The sequence below is a fragment of the Pyxicephalus adspersus genome, chromosome 3 (assembly GCF_032062135.1).
Source record: "Pyxicephalus adspersus chromosome 3, UCB_Pads_2.0, whole genome shotgun sequence".
Taxonomy (NCBI): domain Eukaryota; kingdom Metazoa; phylum Chordata; class Amphibia; order Anura; family Pyxicephalidae; genus Pyxicephalus; species Pyxicephalus adspersus.
Window position 1 is genome coordinate 26,183,263 of NC_092860.1, and position 21,742 is coordinate 26,205,004.

At 36.9% G+C, this 21,742-nt stretch overlaps 1 protein-coding gene across 3 annotated transcripts in view; it reads left to right on the forward strand.

Annotated features, from left to right (window-relative positions):
- Positions 1–20,288, forward strand: part of NBR1 (NBR1 autophagy cargo receptor) — a 35,803-nt gene extending 15,515 nt beyond the window's left edge. For 2 of the 3 annotated variants that reach the window (XM_072404021.1, XM_072404023.1), the window contains 15 exons: positions 106–314; positions 740–889; positions 974–1,162; positions 2,626–2,785; positions 4,033–4,320; positions 4,460–4,591; positions 6,226–6,301; positions 6,387–6,479; positions 7,148–7,306; positions 9,452–9,604; positions 10,309–10,660; positions 11,845–11,936; positions 12,667–12,742; positions 13,601–13,706; positions 15,480–20,288. In XM_072404021.1, coding sequence (XP_072260122.1) covers positions 106–314; positions 740–889; positions 974–1,162; positions 2,626–2,785; positions 4,033–4,320; positions 4,460–4,591; positions 6,226–6,301; positions 6,387–6,479; positions 7,148–7,306; positions 9,452–9,604; positions 10,309–10,660; positions 11,845–11,936; positions 12,667–12,742; positions 13,601–13,706; positions 15,480–15,653 — 2,409 coding nt within the window. In that variant the 3' untranslated portion in view covers positions 15,654–20,288. The remainder of the gene's footprint in view (positions 1–105; positions 315–739; positions 890–973; positions 1,163–2,625; positions 2,786–4,032; positions 4,321–4,459; positions 4,592–6,225; positions 6,302–6,386; positions 6,480–7,147; positions 7,307–9,451; positions 9,605–10,308; positions 10,661–11,844; positions 11,937–12,666; positions 12,743–13,600; positions 13,707–15,479) is intronic. The other variant, XM_072404022.1, reaches the window with a different exon arrangement.
- Positions 20,289–21,742: the final 1,454 nt, after the last annotated feature.

The window sequence follows — 21,742 nt, forward strand, 5'->3', positions numbered from 1 at the left end:
ATTTTTATTTTACTGAAATACATTTTAAAAATTACTTTCATTTTTTTGCTGCCTAAAAAAACATTGCTTTAATTAAACATTTTTCTTTTTCTTCCTCCTATCCAGTTCAAGGAGCAAATCATACATGAAACAGTAGTAAAAGTTACAGAAGTAATGAAGGATAGACTGTCGCAGAGCCCTGATTGGATGTCAGACAGCAGTTCGTCTTCAGCTCCAGAACCAGAACAGACAAGTTCCATGGGCTCTCTGTATGACTGGCTTTTGTCCTGCAGCAATTGCAATAAGAGGATAGTGGGCATACGTTACCGGTGTAGGTAAGGAGTTTTCTATTGGGAACGTTGTGCAGAATTAAGCATTACCAGTATGCTGTAATGTGCCCCAAAAACTTTGCGTCACCTGGTTAGTGAATAAAAGGGGGGCTGTGTTTAAATGTTTGCATGCAGCAACCACCCTAACAAGAAAGCTCTAGCTGCACTCCAAGGACATTGCTGCATATTTTTCTTTTTACCATTTCTTAATCCATTCGGCATTGAGTAAACCATGCTGATTTTTTTTTTTTTTTGCTCAACCTTAAATAAGGGTTGATACAGTCTTTGTTTAATATATTCAGAACATATTAAATATTGAATGAGCCCTCACAAGGGCTTCAACTTTTGCCTACTGTACAAAGCTGAAGAGAAGAAAATCAATTTTAAGTTTAAAAGTTAAAATAACTATAAATACCATTACTCCCTGACAGCACTTGCCCATCATTTAGCATCTGTGAACCATGTGAGGCTGGCGGATGTGACCATGATCTCAATCACCTGTTTTTGAAAATGAGAAGACCTACAGAACCTAGTGCAGAAGAACTTTCTCTACCGCCGACCATCTCCGTGGATCATGTCAAGTAAGTCAAGCTTTTCTTGACACTAATTTACCATTGCGGTTAAATGTTTACATGCAGTTACTATGAAATCATTTTATGTTGCAGATTACAGAAACAAATGCACAAGACATTCCTGAAAGCAGAAAAAAAACGTCTCCGAGCAGAAAAAAAACAACGTAAAGCAGAGATGAGGGAGCTAGAAAAACAACTGAAACTACATCGTAGGTTCCATCGTTGGCATTCCTTAGACTCGCCAAACCCACCAGCAGAGAACTTACCAAGCAGTCCTCTAGTGTAAGAACCTAAATGACTCTTTGGAGATCTATTTTCTGATTTAGAAGAACAACTTGCCTAATATTGTATACTGAATGTCAATATTAGTATCAGCTAAGCATGGCACACTCTGCCAATTGTTTGTCCATTAGGTACTGGAAGATATTACCCTGAAGGGACAGAGACATAATGTAAAATCTTAGTTTTGTCATACTCGTGGACCCTTGCACACTACCTGCAAGTGTTCATTTACCTATGAGCATATTCACAGTCTGTGCTAGATAGATTATTTTGGTTTTGAGGTTTGTTAGCAATTATTCATCCATACATGGGAGCATTGTAAAATTTTTATTGGGTTAAATATTATAAAAAGTAAATACCAAAACAGAGAAAACCGTGTACAATACATGTTCGCTTTGCAGTTAAAACTCATAGAAAAATAAAATAAAAAGCAAAATATTTGGGGAGGGGTGAGCTGAAACTAAGGTAAATACACTGGGTTATATACGCGGAAGGGGATAGACAGTATCATGAATCTATTTCAAGAACATGAAAATATTAGGATTCGGTAACCTTTTATGAAACTACATATTACATACATGAACGTTGGGATATACACACTAAACAAATTATTTTAAATCAGCTTGACCACCTATTCTATTAGTCATTAAGAGGAACTTGCATAACATGTGCGCAACCCATCTTGTACTAAATATACAAAACACAACCACCTTTTAATCAAGAAACACTTATATAATGATCATATCCACCCTTACTTGTGCATTGGAGCATAGTTAAACTTGGTTTTAATAAAAATAACTGACCTGTTAAGAGTTCTACTATTATTGGTAAGTATCCATGTCCTAAATGACTTTCTGTATATTTTGTCATTGTGTCTATTTTTAACATGGGTAAAATTTGGGATAATTGTAGTTAGAAATAGAGACAGAATTACATTTGTTGAAGTTATCCTCTACACCCCCCCCCCCCCCCCCTCTTAAGCATAACCATCAGTTTGGTGGTTTGAGGCACTGAAAAATGTCCTTATGTAGCCACCCATACTGCACAGCGAAATAGTCCAGGTCGATTCATGCATCCACTGCACACGCATGCCACTCGCTCTTTGTTTCCTATGGATGGGTCAAGACATTTACAGCTCTTTGTGTCCTCCATGAGCATAGCACTTCCACATAAATAAACGGAACAAGTTAAACTCTGCACAATGACTTATGGTCCAACTAGGAATTTAAAAGTGCTACACACAAGATCATCCATTTTAAGCTAAATGTAATTATTATACACCTATATTGGTTTCTGTGGGGTGGCTTCTATTAAACGTAGTGTTGTTAATATATGTCAATGTTTAAAATAACCAGAAAGTGTAGAAACTGGCATGTTACAGTAACCTGGGATCCATATAGATGCTGATCATTTCACTGCTTTCATGGTACTGACAGGTTTATTTTGTTCTTATATTTTTTTAGAATTCCCATGGAACCCTGCACCCAGTTTATTCCTACACTTAGTGCTGTGTTTGTGGATGAGAATTTACCTGATGGCACTCACCTGCAACCTGGAACCAGGTTCATCAAACACTGGAGGATGAGGAACACAGGGAATGTAAAGTGGAACATGGACACAAAGGTAAAATAACATATATCTTGTAGTATTTGAGGATAAGCTTGATGCTTTTTCCTTTTTGTGTGAATGATTACAGTAAATATTAAAAGGTGTAAGGGTAGGCTCATTTACAGCACAGTGCACACACAACATTAAACATGCAGAACTCACACAGGATAGATACATGATATGCAGTCAAGGATGTACACATCAGCAAAACTACAGAAAACAGGATGCTATTGTGGTTGTTGTTTGCATATCTGTATAACTCCTATACTGAGAGATTAAAGAAAAACATTTTTAACAGAGAATATCGAATCAAAGTAAACCTACCAGTAAGACAAACAGTTTTAGCCCACAGCACCTGATAACTAAAATAAAGTACTTTTGGATACCTTTCCTCACTCTCTTCCAGAGCTACAGACACCACTGCTAATCAATACCAGAGGTTCTATATTGTGCTTGGTAGTTTTATTGTGCTTGGTTGTTTACAGTGCTAGTAGGTAACACTTTATCCAGCAGTGGTGCCCGTAGCTTTCAAAGAAAGCAAGAATTGGACTTGCTGCCTAACTGACAGACTGGTTGGTCTTCTACAGTGTTTCTTAGATTCAAGTTTTTATCCTAGTGTTAAAGTATTTGTATACCCATAAACCTTTTTTATTTTATTTTTCGATACATTATGGGTAAAACCATTTTTTTTGTCTTTTTTGTTGCCTTTGTTCTTTTGGAAATATGTATTAACTACTTTTGCTGTTTTATAAAAAAAAAAGTTTGGGGTATACTTACTTAATTACATATATTTTATATGCAGCAGAAGCATTGCAATGTTCTTTATAATTCTGTAGGACTTGGCAGGACATATGTTCCTCATATAAAACAATAAAAAACAAATACTGTATTATTTTGTGGCTAAATATAATAAAACACTAAGTGTTATATTTCATATCATTTATTGGTTACTATGGTCACAAATTGCCAAAAGTCTTATGCTTTAAATTTAAACAGCTTCACAGAATATGCCTTCCACATCTTTGTTTTTTATATATATATATATATATATATATATATATATATATCTATATATCTATAATCCTAATGCTGTGGTTTATTTAAAAGTATTATAAGCCTAATTTTATGATATCTGTTATTTTATGATCAGTTGCACTGTTATAAGTCGTCTGTGGTGGCTTCTAAAAAGTAAACATGATGAAGTTATAAAAGCATGACATACATTGGCATACATGTTCATTTTATTACTTCTCTTTTTAAAGTTAAAGTTCATGTGGGGGAATCTGACATTAGCATCCTCATCCAGGAATGATGCTCCTGTACCATCCTTGCTTCCCGGTCAGGTGGGTGTTTTGTCCGTGGAATTCATAGCCCCGGCTTTGGAAGGAACCTACACCTCACACTGGAGGCTTGCACATAAAGGGGAGCAGTTTGGACCTCGGATCTGGTGTAGCATTACTGTGGATTCTCTTCCTTGTACCGACAATCTTGATGACCTGGAGAAAGAAATGTCTTCTATTAAGATCAATAGCCAGAAGGACCATGAAGAGGTAAATGCAGGCAGCACTCCATAAGGATGGAGATATGGTGGTGATCATTATTGGAATCGTATGCCAGTATAATGTTTGTGTCAATATTTTATAGTTTAAACTGACTGTCTCATCTCATAAAATTATTTTTAATGGACAGGAGGAATACATTGCTCCCCAGATCACAGAATGTCCAGATAAGGATTTGCTCACCACAACTTCCAGTCACTTGAGGAGCACACACAGTGACAGAGATATGTACATCCCTTCTGTTGATCTTCTCACAGCTCAGGTAAGCTTTATATTTGGAAAAATAAAAACATTACAACTTCTTTATGTGGTCATGTAGACACTAAGATGACCTTTTCTTATTGCTTACATCTGCTCAGTGTGCATATTGGAATACCTTGTGGGTAACATAAGTTTATATTTATTTTGTTGTCTGGATGCAACACTGAGCATCACCTCAGGTAAAAATTTAGAAGCATTGTTTGGTTTGCAAATAAATAAACATTACCCCCCAAAAAATATAAAGCGGAAGAGTCATTTCCATATGCACTACAGCAGGAGTGGGGGTAAGGGGGGCAAAAACAGCAAGACACACAACCTATGCTGCTGAAGTAGTGTGCGGCTCTTGGGGATTGGGGAATATTTTGGTTTTGTGTCCACTGGCTTTGATCCTAAAGGACTTTGGGCCTGATTTATTAAAGCTCTCCAAGGCTGGAGAGAATACACTTTCATCAGTAAAGCTGGGTGATACAGTAAACCTGGAATGGATCTAGTCCAGGACTGAAAGCATTTGCTAACAAATAGCAAATGACTTTTAAGAAATCCATTCCAGGTTTGCTAGATCACCCAGCTTCACTGATGAAAGTGTATTCTCTCCAGCCTTGGAGAGCTTATTAAATCAGGGCCTTTGTCCCAGTACTGGGTCTCCATAACTTTAGGTGTGAACGGCAACAAAAGCTCTTAAACAGGTCAGAAAAACCTGATATCCTAAGGAGTTCATATGACCTGAAGCTGGCATGCAAGTTCCAGGTGGGAGATAGCAGCTTTGCCTTTTGCCTAGAAATCCAGCACTTGCATGACCATTGAATATAAAAGCTTAATCCTTCCAGAGAATGAAATGCCTGGAATCTCTTTCTTCGACACATTTAACCTGACAGCGTAGTTATAGAGAATATTAGGGGCTTTCTAATATGCAACACAACAGGTTCCAAATATAATCTATCAAACATACTCTTGGCTTGATCTAAAAATTTTCTATGTAGATGGGATAAATTCTTAGTTTTTTATTAACAAGCATTAAAAAAAGGTTATTAAAATTACATGATAACATCTGGGTAAAAAAAGAGCAAAACTGAGGTGTGGACAAACCCCTTTCCAGCTTGTTCACCTAACATGGCCTCAAGGAAATGGCCCATCACGGGTATCGGAGTGTCCGACAGATCTGTTAAGTAGTTGTGACTTGTCATATCAGGATTGCTTTCATTTACGTTTAGTGACTTGTTTACCAGTAGTCTACTTCTGATGCAACTTCAGATACTTTATGACATGTCTTAGCCCTTTGTCCAGCCTTTATACTGCTATCAATTTCCTTAATGGCCATTCGCATTTTAAAAGTAAAACCTAATCATTAAGATAAAGTGTTAACATTTTTAGTCTGCCTTGTCCTGATCTGCATACTGCAAATAATTCATAGTGTAGCCTTTTCCCTAATGGTTTCTTGTTTAAAAGTGCTCTGTTTTTAAAGGTTCGGTTCATTATGCAAACTGAATGCAACCATGAAAAAAACATGTTTAATGGGTGTTAAGCAGAAAATGGTTTATAGAGGTATTTGTTGACTTCATAAACTCTCATTAAGGGTTTTGATTTAATAATTTTGTTAATGCCTTTCATCGAAATAATTTCTCTTCCTCTGTTTAGGATTTGCTGTCCTTTGAATTGCTGGATATAAATATTGTTCAAGAGCTGGAGCGTGTTCCCCACAATACACCTGTGGGTGAGTATTTAAATAGAGTCATCCTATGCGTAATATAGCGATTTAGTTTTCATAGAGTATGCCCTAATGGTATGTTCTTCTGTAGATATGACACCCTGTATGTCTCCTTTGCCACATGATGGACCTTTATTTGAGAGGCCAGGTTTGGGGCAAATTAAAGAGGAGAGTGATGGTGCTTGTGAGTATGCCAGTGAAAATTGGAAGGCAGTTACATTGCACGACTTCTACACCATAATGCACAGCACTTGTTACATTCAAGTGCCAATTATCAGCCAAGAATAGGTGTGATAGATTTAATTTACTAGTATTGTGCATATGCAAGGCCACATATCTATTTTACACTTTCATTACCTTGGGAGGAATCGGTCTGGGAGAAAACAGCATCCACTTTTTTAAATATGTCAATTTCATGTTTAAAAAATAATAAATTAAAAAATAATCTAGAATATTCACATGTATCTGTTTATTTTAAACCTTTTTGGTTTACTAATGTAAACCAATTTGGTTAGTTCAGCCTGTGATTAGGCAAGTTTGAATATCACCATTTGTTAGAGAATCAATGAATGTGTCATATGTTTTTACACATGGTGACCACATGATCTTATTTTTTAGGTGGAAGAGACTTAGGCTATGTACACATGCTGGATTGTCGCCCTAAACAAAATCTGGTTCATTGATTGTACATGTTTAGGTTGCCCATCTAGAACAAAAACTCCACACAACAGTTCCACTGTATTACAGTGTTTCAGACCCACTACTATATGACAACAATTTTGTCAGCATCAGTACACCCTTGAAGCTAGTGAGTTAATAATTTTAACTTTAAAAAATTATTTACCCCAACAGTGAAAAAGTCGAAGGAAGAAGTGTACTGTAGCAACATGCAGGAAGAAACCGAAGGAGACATCAGTGGGACTCAGTTTGTATGTGAAACAGTTATAAGGAGTTTGACTCTTGATGCAGCTCCAGACTACAATCCACCTCAAAAGAAGAATTCCCCTTACAGTAAGTAAATTAATATCGCATCATCACTTTGCATCGTCATTGCATCAAAGTAAATGAAATACTGATTTGTAAGAAACAGAGACCTCTATGGCATTAAAATCTGTTTTCTTTAATGAACACTATGTAATGAACATAGAAAAAAAGATAGGAGTGTCCTGCTAATGTGATATTATTTTGCATCTTAACCTTTTGATATGGCAGTAGTAGGAAAAAGGGAAATGTGTGTAATAAAGCTTTGTCCAGCTTTGTAAATTGAAGCAATCCTGTTGGAAAATCATTTACTTGGTAACATTAAAAGCAATTTCACATGAATTATCTTATATTTTTATTTCTAATATACTGAGTTTACTAGATATACTTTTATAGTATTGTTGAGTTAGTCTAATGTCCCTACTTCAGTCATATGACTTTAATACAGTCAATGTCAAGTTTAGTGGGAAACAAATTAACCTTACTGCACCGTTTTTTGGGATGTGGGAGGAAACCAGAGCACACGTTGGAAACCCACACAGACACTCCATGTAGATAGTGTCCTGGCCCAGATTTTAACCTGGGACCTAGCGCTGCAAAAGCCAGAGACTATTCAGCCACTCCCATGCTATGATGTTTTCTACATAATCATTTTGTAATGCAAGATAGGAACTAGGAAGGTTGGTTTAGATAACACAGGAAGTTTGCACTGAACACAGAAGAGATCCCTGAGAACAACATGTTGTATCAATATGTTTTGAGTGGCCATTACCAGTGAAGCACAAAAATGATGTTCATTGTTAGGGTTTACATACACAAACTTTAGGAATGGTTAAAATACCTGTACCTGTATTTATTTCTGTTAGGCAGCCTTGTCTCATGATTGGAAATTGTACATTTTACATAAACATTCAGAAAGATGGGGTTTGCATACAAGTCAATCAATACAGAATAGTTTTTCTATATGATTTTACCTGAAAATATAGGTACTATAATGTAGTACATTTACAGCAAATCTAAAGCACAAATATCACCAGTCATTGCTAACATTTAAAACCGTAATCAATACAAATGGCCAAAAAAAATGTTTTGTATAAATACATCCATCATGTGTTATTTTTAAAACATTTATTTAAAGGAAAACAAAATAAAATCACATGGGTTCAATAAGTCTCTTCCCCCCCTTTTACAGGTTAAAGTATTTTGTGCTATTGAGTTGTGTATGATGGGTCACTTGCTGTTCAAAGATCTTTTGTGCACGCTTATTGCCCACCTATAGATGGTGCTGTGTCCTTATGTAAAGTGTGTAACAAACTCTTTAATAACTTCACTCATTTCTAATGGTTCTGATCTGACAAACTCTTATGCAAGAGAAAAGCGTAGGTATTTCTGGTGTTTGATTCTAATGAGGGCAAAAAATCTTGAATTAAGAATGAATGAATGAAGCTTATTTAAAGCTAATTTTGTGTTTTATGGATGTTCAATTTTTCTGTGATTTCAAGGACCAAAGATCATCCTTTACAGCTGCAGGTTAGCTGTGGTTTGATTCCTTATTTCACTTTCCAGAAACATTAATCTGAATGCGTACCTATAGGTTATAAGTCCCTCCTTATTATTAGCCAGTATTTATATAGCATAATATACAGCAATTTACAAAGTCCATAATCACTAGCTGTCTCTCAAAGGGGCTCACAATCTAATGTCCCTGCCATAGTCAAATGTCATTACGTGGTGTCCGGAGTACCCGATGGAAACCCATGCAGACACAGTGAGAACATACAAACTTTCTGCAGTGAGAGTCCTGGCCGGGATTCAAACCTGTGACCTAGTTCTGGCTCACATGACAAAGGCGAGAGTGCTAGTCAACCATGCTGCCCAGCAAGCTGCAAATTACATCACCAAATCTCAAAATCTCATCTTTACAACTTTTTGTTCACAGGCAACATAGGAACGTTAGATAACAAGATTTCTGGCACAGTCAGCAGATGTTTTTTGCATTTATTAATCCGATATAACAAAAAAATATAAGAATGGTATATTTAGCAGAGCAACAAAGAGCTAATAAGAGATGTTTGATGTTAGGGTTTGAATATGAACTCCGTTTTTTCTTTATTCAATAATAAAAAATAATAAATACAATAATAAAAAATAATAAATACAATCTCTTCTTCCTAGGTTCCCATCATTCATCACCACAGTCAAGTTTCTCTTATAGTAGAAAATCTAATGATGAGATTTCTCCACGGTCCTTTTCTGTGGTCTGCAGACAAGTTCCACAGCAGGAAAAAGATACACATACACAAAATCTGGATAAAATAACTGATGCAGGTAAGGTAGCATACTTGGCAGAGGTTATGAAGAAAGGAAGAATGATTTACCTGTATGTTTAGCTTACAAAATATAAGGGTTTAAAAAAAATATAGGGGGTCTATGAAACTGTCATTTAGCACTCATTATTTGGTTGAATATCCGTGTCATTAAAAATAAATGAACCCAGAAGACTCCATAGAGTTAATCTAATTTTAGAATGTGGTTTACTGCATGGGCACAGTACCCTAAACTTGATTCTGCACACCCTTATTTAGCCAAATAGAGGGTGATGAAACTATTTTGTTCATGCAGTTTCATTTGTGGTGTTGCTGGACATGGTAGATTTCCCTCATGGGAACGAAGAGCTGCACCTTAAGGTCAATGTATACAAATCCGTTGAGCTGCGGTGTAGTTTGCTGCTCCTGGGTGGATAAAAGAGTTTGCTATACACCTTGAAGCTGCAAACCACACAGGTTTAGACCACATGTCTGAAAAGGCCTTGTATCTACATTACAGGAACTCCAAACAATAATAAAAACCTAATTAAAAACACAATTTTGGCTTAAGATGTAGCAATAAGCAATTCCTTAATTATAGTAATCCATTTTTGAAACTGGTATGTCCTTTCAGTGTGTTGCAGACCACTTATGGTACAAAAGATAAGTTTATGCTGAAGATATGATAAAATGTTTGTGAACATTTAACACATTTGTTTGTTGTAGTAATGATTAACATCAAACCAAATGATCTGTATGAGGTGGAGCAACCTTCTTCAGAAGAGAATCAGAGAGATGAAGTAGAAAGCCAGGCATCCAGCGACTCCTCTGAAGAATATATCATCGTTTTGCCTGAGTGCTTTGACACCAGCAAGCCTCTTGGAGAGTCCATGTACTGCTCAGCTCTTTCTGAGTCCCAGGGTGACAAGGAGAAACAGGTCACCGAGGGGGAGGAAGAAACATGTGAAGATACTGTCCCTCTCCAAAATCATACTATTAATGACATTCTTACCACATCACAGACTCTGGACACTATACCACTTACCCCAGAAGTACTGACACCACCTCCTCACTTCAGGTATGAAAAGTATCAATTCAGGTCAGCATGCAACTTGATTTATTAAAGCTCTTCCTCCAGAGTAGATGCACTTTCATTACTGAACCTGGGTGATCCATCAAACCTGGGATGGATTTCATAAAAGTCATTTGCTATTTGTTGGCAAATGTTTTCAATCCTAGACCAGATCATTTCCAGGTTTGTTGGATCATCACCCAGCTTCACTGATTTAAAGTGTATCCTTTCCAGATTTGGAGAGCTTTAATGAATCAGGTCTATTGTGTGTAAGGCAGAATTTGATAACACTGATAAAAGTGAATCTGTACTCAGCCTGAACTAGGCAAATAACAGGATTTGCTTGATAGATAGCTTTACATGCAGCCTATATCTGCATTTCTGCCACAACTGCATTCAATGAATCACAATATTAATCATTATATTTGCTTAATTGTGAATTTAAAAATACTATATATATGCAGAGAAGGAATGGGGCAAATGTCTGAGTCTGAAAGACCTAAAATAAGAAGCATAATGTGAGAAAAGTAATGTATTCAGGTATTTGAATAGATTGAATAAAGGGTTAGTTCCTAAAGTATTAATTACGCCAGTAATAGTAACTGGTGACCTACTGGTATGGCAACAACCAGAGGTAATGGGAAAGATGACAAATAATGGAAGTAAGATTCCACCAGTTAGGGGTAAGGTCAATGTTTGGACCACATAGGAATTCAAGAAGAATGGTGATAACTGGAAATCGAGGAGGGTGGTACTCTAAATGGCATATTGCATGAAAGGATAAGATTAGGCAGATAGAGACTCCACTGCCCAAAGCCTTCCAACTTACTGCATTCTTACGGACTATGGGCTTGATTTGTAAAAACTCTTCAAGACTAGAGAGGATAGATTATCATGGGAGAACCTTGGTGATCCAAAAAAAAATGATTTTTTTTTCTGCTATTAGTTGGCTAGTCTTGAACCAGATCCATACTAGGTTTGTTGAATTACCCAGGTTCCCCCATGATAATCTATCATCTCCAGTTTTGCAGGGCTTTAATAAATAAGGCCCTATGTCTGTTTAAATGTACATCTACAGGCTACAATCTTAAACATATTATAATTCATTGTTATGATACACATAGGCTATATGAATAATATAAGATTTTAGATTGCTTTAACAGTATCACATAATTCATATTTCTTTTCAGTTCCTCCCAAGATGCTTCAGCAGTGACCTCTGTTGTAGAAGATGTGATGCTTGAATATATATCGACATCAGTTCCTGAGCCAGCTAATACAGGTAATAATATCAATTCTCTAATTTAAGGGGTTGTTTCCTTGAATCATGCAAAGAGACAATGAAGGAATAATGCTTGAAAGAAAGGAAAAGGGACGGGGGCTGCTCTAGGCTTAGTGTTTTGCTTTTTCATACATCATTTATATTTCCAGGCAATGCAGAACTCTTGAGATAACTAGCTATGGAGTTTTTTTGGCCTTTTATGTATTTGATTGTTCAATGAAACCTGTACCCAGACTATACACAGTGTAAGTATAAAGATATTCTTAGCAAGTAGTAAAAGAACTTTAAAAAAAAAAGCTGTCATGTCTCTTTGCTGCTTTAGATATTTGTAGAGTAATTAATCTTCAGGCTTAGTTCATATTTATTCAGCCATAAAGATGTGCATTGTACAGTGCTTTCATGAGTTGTGGCACATCAAAATAAATAGTGCATAGACCATAATAGACTGTATATAAATCACCAATTTGCTTATTATTCTTGGGATATACTTTAGCTTTATTTTGATATTTTATGGTGACAGGTAGTAATTCACTACAGTTGCCATTTGTTCATTATAACGTAAACATCACATCAGAGAAATAGCAATAGAAAGTGGAAGTGCTGCCTTTACCGGTATTAGCTGATTGGCTTTTATCCTGACCTGTATATCACAGCTGGTGTTTTTTGGTATGGCTTTTATGGTGTCGGTCTTCCCACAGATCATTAAACCTAAATGCGTTTCTTTTTAAAGCTCAGTGTGAGGCTGCAGCAAGACCCCAGTGTTCACAAGACTTTTCTCCGCCGAGAGTGTGCTTGGATCAGACAAGGTAAAAATTGTTATGTATGCATTCATTCATTACACATGGTGTAAAAGAAATGTTCTCCCTAAAACAAATTCTCATTCAAATAATAAACTATGATATATTTGTTTTGGTATTTTCTCCTAAGAATCTTACAAATTGTAAAAGGTTCATCACTGATTACTTTCATTGGATTCATTTTGGGGGTCTATCTACTGCACACTTTCTATTTGAACAATGATTATTATACTATTATTATCATAATATAATGATTATTATTATTACTGATAAAGGAATTGCTGACACAGACCGATATTGGATATTGGTCTGTGTCAGCAAAACTTCTTAATAATAAATGTAATATGTATTAATGAAAAAAAACTTCTCTAAATATTCATACTAATGGTTGTTAAAAGGTAAAGGGGCTTCTTTCCACTGAAGTCAATTTTTTCATATCTTTCTTTTATTGTGCTTTTACGTGTTAGTTCTGATAAACCTTCCTGTCTAATTACCCAGTATTAGATCTGCCTAATGTTGCAAGTATTTTGCTATAGTTGAGTAAGTAAATAAACTTGGGTTAAGTACACAGGTGCAATAATTGACACGACAGCACCGTTCTGCTCTATGGAGAGGGAAGGGGGGGGGAGTGGCACCCGCTGCGCCCTCTCCCTTCCACTTGCTTTACGTTTTTACGTCGTCCATCATCCGTGGATCCGCCGGGACGGTTGTTTTGATGATGGATGATGAGCACTGTACACGCGCCAGAACCATTGCACGTGTGTACCTAGCCTTATATTGTTCTATGGTTTACAAATGTGGTTTGTAAACCTTAGAAGGTGTTGGGTTTGTCTTTTATGCTTAATTCTAATTGTTCTGTCTGAGCAGGCACATGAGTAAAGGAAGCATTGCAGGTGGTCTGGTAAAGGGGGCCCTGTCTGTGGCTGCATCTGCCTACAAGGCTCTTTTTGTTAGTCAACAAGAGACTCCCATGGTAAGTTCATAGTTTATTGTGAAAAAAATATGACCGATTTACAGAGGGGTGCTTTCTTCTAGTCATCACTAATTTACTGACATATTTTGTCCAAAGTATATAATGACCATAATAGACCGTATATAAATCACCAGTAAACTTCTAATTCTTGGGGTATACTTTAGCTTTATGTTGATGTTTTATGGTGACAGGTAGTAGCTCACGACAATCGTCATTTGTTCATTATAACGTAAACATTACATCAGAGAAATAGCAATAGAAAGTGGAAGTGCTGCCTTTAATAGCTGATTGGCTTTTATCCTGACCTGTAGATCACAGCTGGTGTTTTTATCGGTATGGTATTCATAATGTTATGAGGCACATAATAATATTTTGGTTAGAGTAGAACTTTTCCAGATACAGTAAATGTTGGCTGATTATGGTTCCAGTAGCAATACTGTGTTTCAGGAGGATTTTCCCTGACAGCCTACTGATTAAGGGTCTACCAAGAGAAAAAGTTACTCCATATATGCTTATAAAGTTTTAGATTACCAGAACACCTTCCTGAACCATTCACATCATTTTCAGAGGGTGCAGGTAACTGCTTGTGAAAACTGTGTCTTTTACTTAGATGTACTAGTGTTGCTTTGGAGAAAGGGATTTCTGCATGAGGCTCCTTGCCTCTGTGCAGAGATAATGCATCTAAAAGGTGGCAGTCTCTGAGATTTTGTGAAAACCTCTGGGATTCCAGTAGTTTATTACAACTAAAAAAACATACTTCCCCCTAACATCCTAGAGCTGAGGGTAATCCACCACTTTCTGTTACTCTGGGCACCTATTATTCGTGCTTAGTAGTCAGTACTTTGGCTAAGTATAAGTTCAAAATGAAGGAGGCCCGTTGTTGGTGACCATAGTTAAAGGTGCATTCAGAGACATTTTTGTTAGTTCACTTTCTGGGGTTGTAGAAGTATGGTGGAGTTCCTTAGTTGTGAGTCAAATCTGTCAGTGGTTGGGAATTCATTTCATCTCCTCTAAAGTTGATTACTTTATTGTAAAGGCCTGAGAACCTTAATCAGATGGCATTAAGGTTACCCTAAATAAAGGTTTTTACCTGTCTAAAACCTAAAGAAGGTTAAGCATTGCCACTGATTGTCTTTATTTCAGAGTGACACATTATGCCTTTCTGTACCAATGTGGTCAACTTTTTGGAAGATGCCCAAATTTCATTTTCTCTGTCCTGAAATTAAATTCTTTTGCACTCTTGGTTTTAAATGACAATGGTGGGCTTCACACCAGTATCTAGCCTAAAAGCCCACAAACCTGTAGTGTCCAGAATCTCCTGTAATTAGGTCATTTCTTCTTTTTTAGCACCCTTAAGGGTCAGGTGTTTTGCCTGAGGGTAGGAATGATAATTGCCAGGACTGGATGCATAGGGTAGAGGTTAGATGCCCTGGTAGCTGCTGACAGAAGAAAGGTGAGGAAACCAATCAGATGAAAACAAGATGTGAGAAGTCCTAGGAACTGCTCACAAAAAACGGGTGTGGGCTGTGTCTAGTGTACTTAGGGGTTAAAAGAGCCTTGGAGCTGTATAGGGAGGTGGGAGGTTTTGTGTAAGCTACATACAGGTAATGGGGATGGTAGAACTTTGGAGCTCGGCAACTGTTACATGCTGGGGTATATTATGCAGATTATCTTGGCCTTTATCCTTGTACACATTTAAAGGATAAAACAATGACTGTGACTGTTTATGAAATCACAAACTTTCTAAAAACTTGTTTTAATTTTTTCCCCCAGCCTCCATGCTCAGAGGATCAAACTGAAGCCATGATGGCTGTGCTTCTGGAGATGGGATTCTGCAACCGACAGCTCAATCAGCGACTTCTGCGAAAACACAACTGCAACCTCATGGATGTGGTGACTGAACTTATCCAGATCAATGATAATGACTGGTATTCTGCCCGCTACTGAAACAGAAATAAAACAGAGGTCATTAAGGTTTCAGAGTAGAGACCAGACATGGGCACAGTGTAATTTACCATTTTTGTTAACCTTTAGTTCTTCTGTATATTTTTGTGTCCAAGTGTTTCTGTTTCATATCATACTTCTTGGCTTGGCTCATGATATTTCTGACTGAGTATCAGCAAAATATCTTGATATTGATTGGAAACCATTCTGCAGTGCCAACTATTGTATCCTTGCTACCGATTCATTGAATGACTGCTTAGCTAAAAAAGGCCAGTGATAGCTGAGAGATTTTTGAGTCTTTTACAAGCAGATAAAGTTACCTGACATGCTAAGTGGAATTAGCATTTGGTATTGTACAGCAAATCATACAAAAATAAGATTCACACATCAGATTCACGTTTTTACTTATTTTTGGGGGCTGGACTTGACTCTTATTTCTTTAAAACAAATAGCTTTTTGCTAGTCATAAAACACAGAAGATCTGTGGAAAACTGTTAAATTGTGTTGTACTTGTTTGAAATGATGGAGTTTAAAATTGGCTTAGCCTTTGGATAACCTTTTTAAATATATGAAAACTCTATCATATATAAATATACTGTCATTTACCTAATGTGTTTCAAGTCAAGAGTGTTCTAAAATTTGTCATTTCAGTGGCTGCCATGTATTGTGATGACAAGAGGGTGGGATGTTTAGGTGGCATTTCAGGAGAGACAAAGAACGTGGGGGGAGATTCAACCCTATGGTGACATTTGCTAGTAGTCCAAAGAAATGGCAGTGACGTGTCAAAAGCTTTTGGTTTTGGAAATTTTATCCAGTTTATGTTCTTAAGCAAGAAAGCACTTTAGAGCTGAGTGCATAAAACAGAATGCACATTCCTTTTTCAGAAATATTGCTGGTAAATGTGTTTCAGTTGTTTAATAGTGGCTTCCATCTAAAGTTTGCACTTTATGATGTCCCATCTGGCTAGTCTTGTTGGCAGATAGCCCTGGCTCACTACTTTGTTTATGTTCCAGTTACAATCAGGGTATCACTGTTAGCTAAATTTCCCAGATCTGGAATTTTAATATATTGGTTTCCTGGTTCCACTATGGATTTAGCATACAATATCACAGGAAGAATACACCAATAAAAGGATTAACATAACATTCACCTTATAACATTCACTGGCAAGGATATGGTTATCAACAGGTTATGTAGTGTAAAGAAATATCCCCTAAAGTAATACTAAAACAAAAACGGATTGATAGAAGAGTGTCACGCTTCCCAGAAAAAATATCCACTTTAATCTTTATTTCCAATTGTATAGCAACTGACTTGATTAGAGGGCTCACATGTCCTTCCTATTTAGGGCATGCATTGACAAATGGACAGTATTATTAGATGCTGGACCATTTACACTACTGTAAATATAAGGACCAGAGGATCTGTTTAGTCCATCTGACTGTGGACTCTGACTATTGCCCAAAGCCAGACGGAACAGATCCACTGGTCCTTGGATTCACAGTGTTAGTTGTGGACCCTTAGTGGTCAGAGCAAAGAGTAGAGAGCTGTCTTTTTATTTTTTGAATAAGGAAATAATTTAGGTAATTGAGGTCCATTGATCTATTGATCACACACTGTCTCCTAAAGGGATATCTGGAATTAAACCACAGGCTATAGAACCTTTTCCTATAGTTTTTTGGTTTAAATCTTACTCCATTATAATGGAATATTTTTTTATATACTTCTCCAAAGATATTCAGGCAGAGATGCCATTTACATTTTTAGTCAAAAAGTAGTCAATTCATAGTCTGAATTACCTATACACATGCCACTAGCTTAGAAAAACTGATGATGTTAGAAAGTAAGTCCTGCATAGGGATACGTCCTTCTGTGTGTTGACCACTGCCGACCACCATTTTTACAGTAGTGCTTACTGGCTTGGGCCTGAACTTGGCTTCTTCATAACATGCAGGCAAAGGAAATTCAGATGCATGCACATTGTTTTGCAGAAGTCAGGTTATAAAATAACTATTCTACAAAGGATGTGCCCGACGGGGCTCTTAGCCACCTGTACTTGTATATTTACCCAAAATTGGGATGATCTTCATCTTAGAAGGCACTATGTGGTACCGTCACTTGTCTTCTCTACTTCTGTCCTGTAACTGTTGAAAATCTTTATTTCATGTTTGTTCTCTCTCACAATGGTTATTGGTACCTCCGTCGCCAATCACCAGACATAGGTCCGTCACATAGATAATGTAGCAGAGGGCAAAGACTGAACATACAGTATGATTGCATCTGTAGAAGACCTCTGCAGGGTCTGCAATAAGGAAAATGAATGGCAGAGAGGAGCAGGGATTGTTTATTAGAGGCACCAAGAAAAGCCTTTTATACAGGGTCTGGAGTATTACACATATTTCTGAAAGGCATTATTTTTATTCATGGCCTGTAGAAGGAATGCCTCTAGAATTCATATGGCATTTATAGTAGATCTCCCTGCATCCAAATAAAAATGTGTTGAGATACATCCAGCATATGTTTAATGTTTTATATAGCAAACATTTTGTAAATTTAGTTAGCTGTTTTGATCTTTTCACATCTCTGCCAAACACTAAAATTACTGCTGCGCCTTGTATCATCTCCACTGCTTCCCTGCTCATTAGACAGAGCTTATTTACCATCTTTTGCGGAGGCTGGAGCTAGAAAAGTGATATAGGAAGAAAAATTCTCTGATCAGTAAAATGAAGAAACAAGAATAGTCGGCATATCCAGCCCAAAAAAACTCTCAGTATTTGGTTAGGCAATGTGCATGCATATTTCAGCTATGTATTTTGCAGTGATTGAAGTTTCCCTTTTATTATCCGAATTTAGCCTAATAAAAGACTATCTAAAGCCAAAAACTTTTTGTTCTCATTTTGGATAGAGTAAGAGGTTAAAGGCATCTGTCCCATTGGCGAGATTTGCTTTTACTCCCTAACCTATAGACTAAAAAGGAAGTTAGAGACATCTTTCCAATATGACAATTGCCACACATGTCCCCATCAGAATGTTTTCCCTGTTCAGGTGGCAAAAGTTTGTACTGTCCGTTTCATTTCTGACGATGTGTGAACAGAACAAGTACAATGTTGACATTCAACAACATGGAAATTTTGTCCATCTGTACTGTCAATCTACCCAACTTAGGCTATGAAAACATAAATGTCGCTGGAAATGATCTTTTGTGACATCTTTTAATGAAAAAGTTCTGTACACACAGTATTGTTCTTTTCTGTAGGGAGGAGAAGGGGGAGGATGAGTGAACGGCGCCCGGCTGTACTCTCCTCCATAGGAGTGAACAGCAGTAGTTATGATTGGTCATTCAGGGGACTGCTCTACACGTCAGATTTTCACTTGAAATGGGTACAACAGTTTTTTCCTAATTGAAAATGTTTTGACCTGTGTTCACAGTCCTAGGCACAAATGAACCAGCCTTTACAAGTGACCAAGTCTAAATAACACTGTAATTATTTCGATCGTTCAGAATCAAAGGACAGGTGCACTGGTGTGTATACTATGTATATGCTTAGTAAATTTTTTACATTTTAGGGAAGGACAAATTCATTCTTGTTTGGTTTCTCTACTAGAAAATGATGGGGAAAAACATGTACAATTACCCATGCACAGACCAATTATATTAGACTTTAAGGGATGTTTTTTATAAAATCTTCACCCATCATTTTGATTTTTTTGTTCCTGTTCAGTTCCATTTGAATCATCATTCACCTCTCTCTTTTCATTGCTTATTAAAGCTGAAGCTAATTCTGGCACCAAAATAGCACAGCATTCACTATAATAAATGCTATTTATTCTCTTTGCTCCTGTATCCTGGGAGAAAAAGTCAGAGTTCCATCCTAATTGATGAGCAAAACATTTAAAGACACAACCCTAAGTGTCACACTCGTATCCTTTGAGTTGCCTTCTACAGCCGATCATTTGGTTGATGAGTAAATATACAGCAGTAAGGAATGTATAGTGACCTCTGTGTTTCCAGCTGTTGCACAAACTGGCCCATTTGTAAACTTAAGGTCTGGCTTTGTTTTTTTTTCCTCCACTTACCCAAGAGAGCATATGGTGAATGCCCCAGCCTACAGACAGCAGAGTTTAGCAATGTATTTGTAATACTAGGCCCAGAAACTCTAGACGATGCCTGGTATGCTGTAGATTAGCTTGGTGGTTAAGAAAAGCTGTACCGCAGACCATTTGGACAAGTTCACAAACCACTTTGTATTAGTAAAATTAGCTGTATTTGTTCTACTGGAACTAATTCACTTGGTGAGGAACAAAATTCATGGTAATTGCTTCTCATTAAACCCAACAACTAGCCAAGTCAACCTATTAATTACTTGTCATTACATGGGGAACTTAGCTTCACACAGGGCACTACAGAGATATTATCAGCATTTCCAAGTAGCCAGCACTTCAGCAAATACATTTTAAGCCTTTTTTTTTGACATTATGATTATGTTTGGTCCAGATTGCATGCTGTTCAGAAATGTTCTTGTGTAGAGCAGAATTTTGTTTTAGAATAAGCACTTTAAACATAAAAATGTGATGTATAAATTTACCTTGTTATGCTAAAATGATTTATTAAAATCAATACATTAATACGGTTATAAAGTCTGTTTGTTTATCTAAACCTTTTTTGATTTTTCTCCAAACATCAATCTGCCACCAAACAAAAATGCAGGTAAAAGGTAAAATTTTAAATGTTTTTTTTCTTTCAATGCCCAATTATATTCTTTTACTGTGTGACTGTGCTAGAAAGTTTGACTTGCCAATTCCCAGGCATCACTCTCTCTTCTGTATGTGTATAATATCTATGCCGACTCAGCTCCACCACCCTTCTTCCTCGATTGCTTACATTACTCTTTTTTGTAGTAACCAGGGAGGAGCAAAGGGACAAACTATCGCATGTCACTTGAGTCTGCTTGAGCTCCCGACTTACCATTCAAGATTATGGGGTCAAGCAGCCGGCTCTGAGTATTAAGGAATTTGACCTTAAATAGATCTGACCAGACCAGCCTGATTCCATGCCAATTAATGTAGAACTGGGCCTAAAAACACCAGAAGGTTTATAAATCAAAGCGGTTTCTCATACTCTATAATTTATCTATAATATCTATAATATATTGTTTCTTTCTAAAATGGCTCGAGCCTCTATTCTAAGATTTGTAAAAAAAAAAAAAAAAAATTGAGAGACAAGGATTTTTCTGTACTGCTGGATCACAACCTTGGAATCTTTAGAGTTGGCTGGGATAATCTATCACTGTACCTGAAAAGTTTCACTGCAATGCTGATTCATTTCTATGTCATCATTACACAAAAATTGTACACATTGATTGGTTTTACAGATCTTAGATAGTAGGCCTTACATCTAAAGAACAGGGGCTCTTAAACAGGATTAACTTTCCTCCACACCAGAGGCATTGCTAAGATTGTGAAAGAAGGGGGGCACCACTGCCCATGAGAGGAATGGCAATGCATATGGGATTCCCTATCACCAATGTGCCATTATGTACACAGATATACATACAGTTTTATGCCAAGTCTCCAGATTTGGTCCTCCTATATAAAGCAATTAGTGTTGCACTACTGGGCAGGACACTGGGTTTCTCCTGGCTCAAGGTCCCATTAAAAAATAAACAACTTGAATTGTTTCCCTTGTTTAAACTAATAAACTTTGAAGGTGTATCTGTTTTTCTGCAGTGTGTTTTCCCAATAGGGAGATTCACCTTCCTATTTGTACTGGTGACCCAGGCTTCTTCTGCAGTTTGTTTTCCCAATAGGGAGATTCGCCTTCCTATTTGTATTGTCACCCAGGCTTCAAGTGAGGAAAATCCAAAAAGCTGAATTATTACTTTTCCGGTAAAAAGAGACATTTGTAGTGACGTCTGCCTAGGGGAAATTTTATTTTTCCTTTTGAGAAGACCAGCTTTTAGTTTCTGCTGTGTCTTGTGGCAAGAAGTTAATAAAAATCCCCCCCAAAAATATTTATTTCCTAAAATATTCAAACCAAAAATGATTTGTCTTTAGATAAAGCTAAAGTTTGTTCTGCATATACTTACCTACAT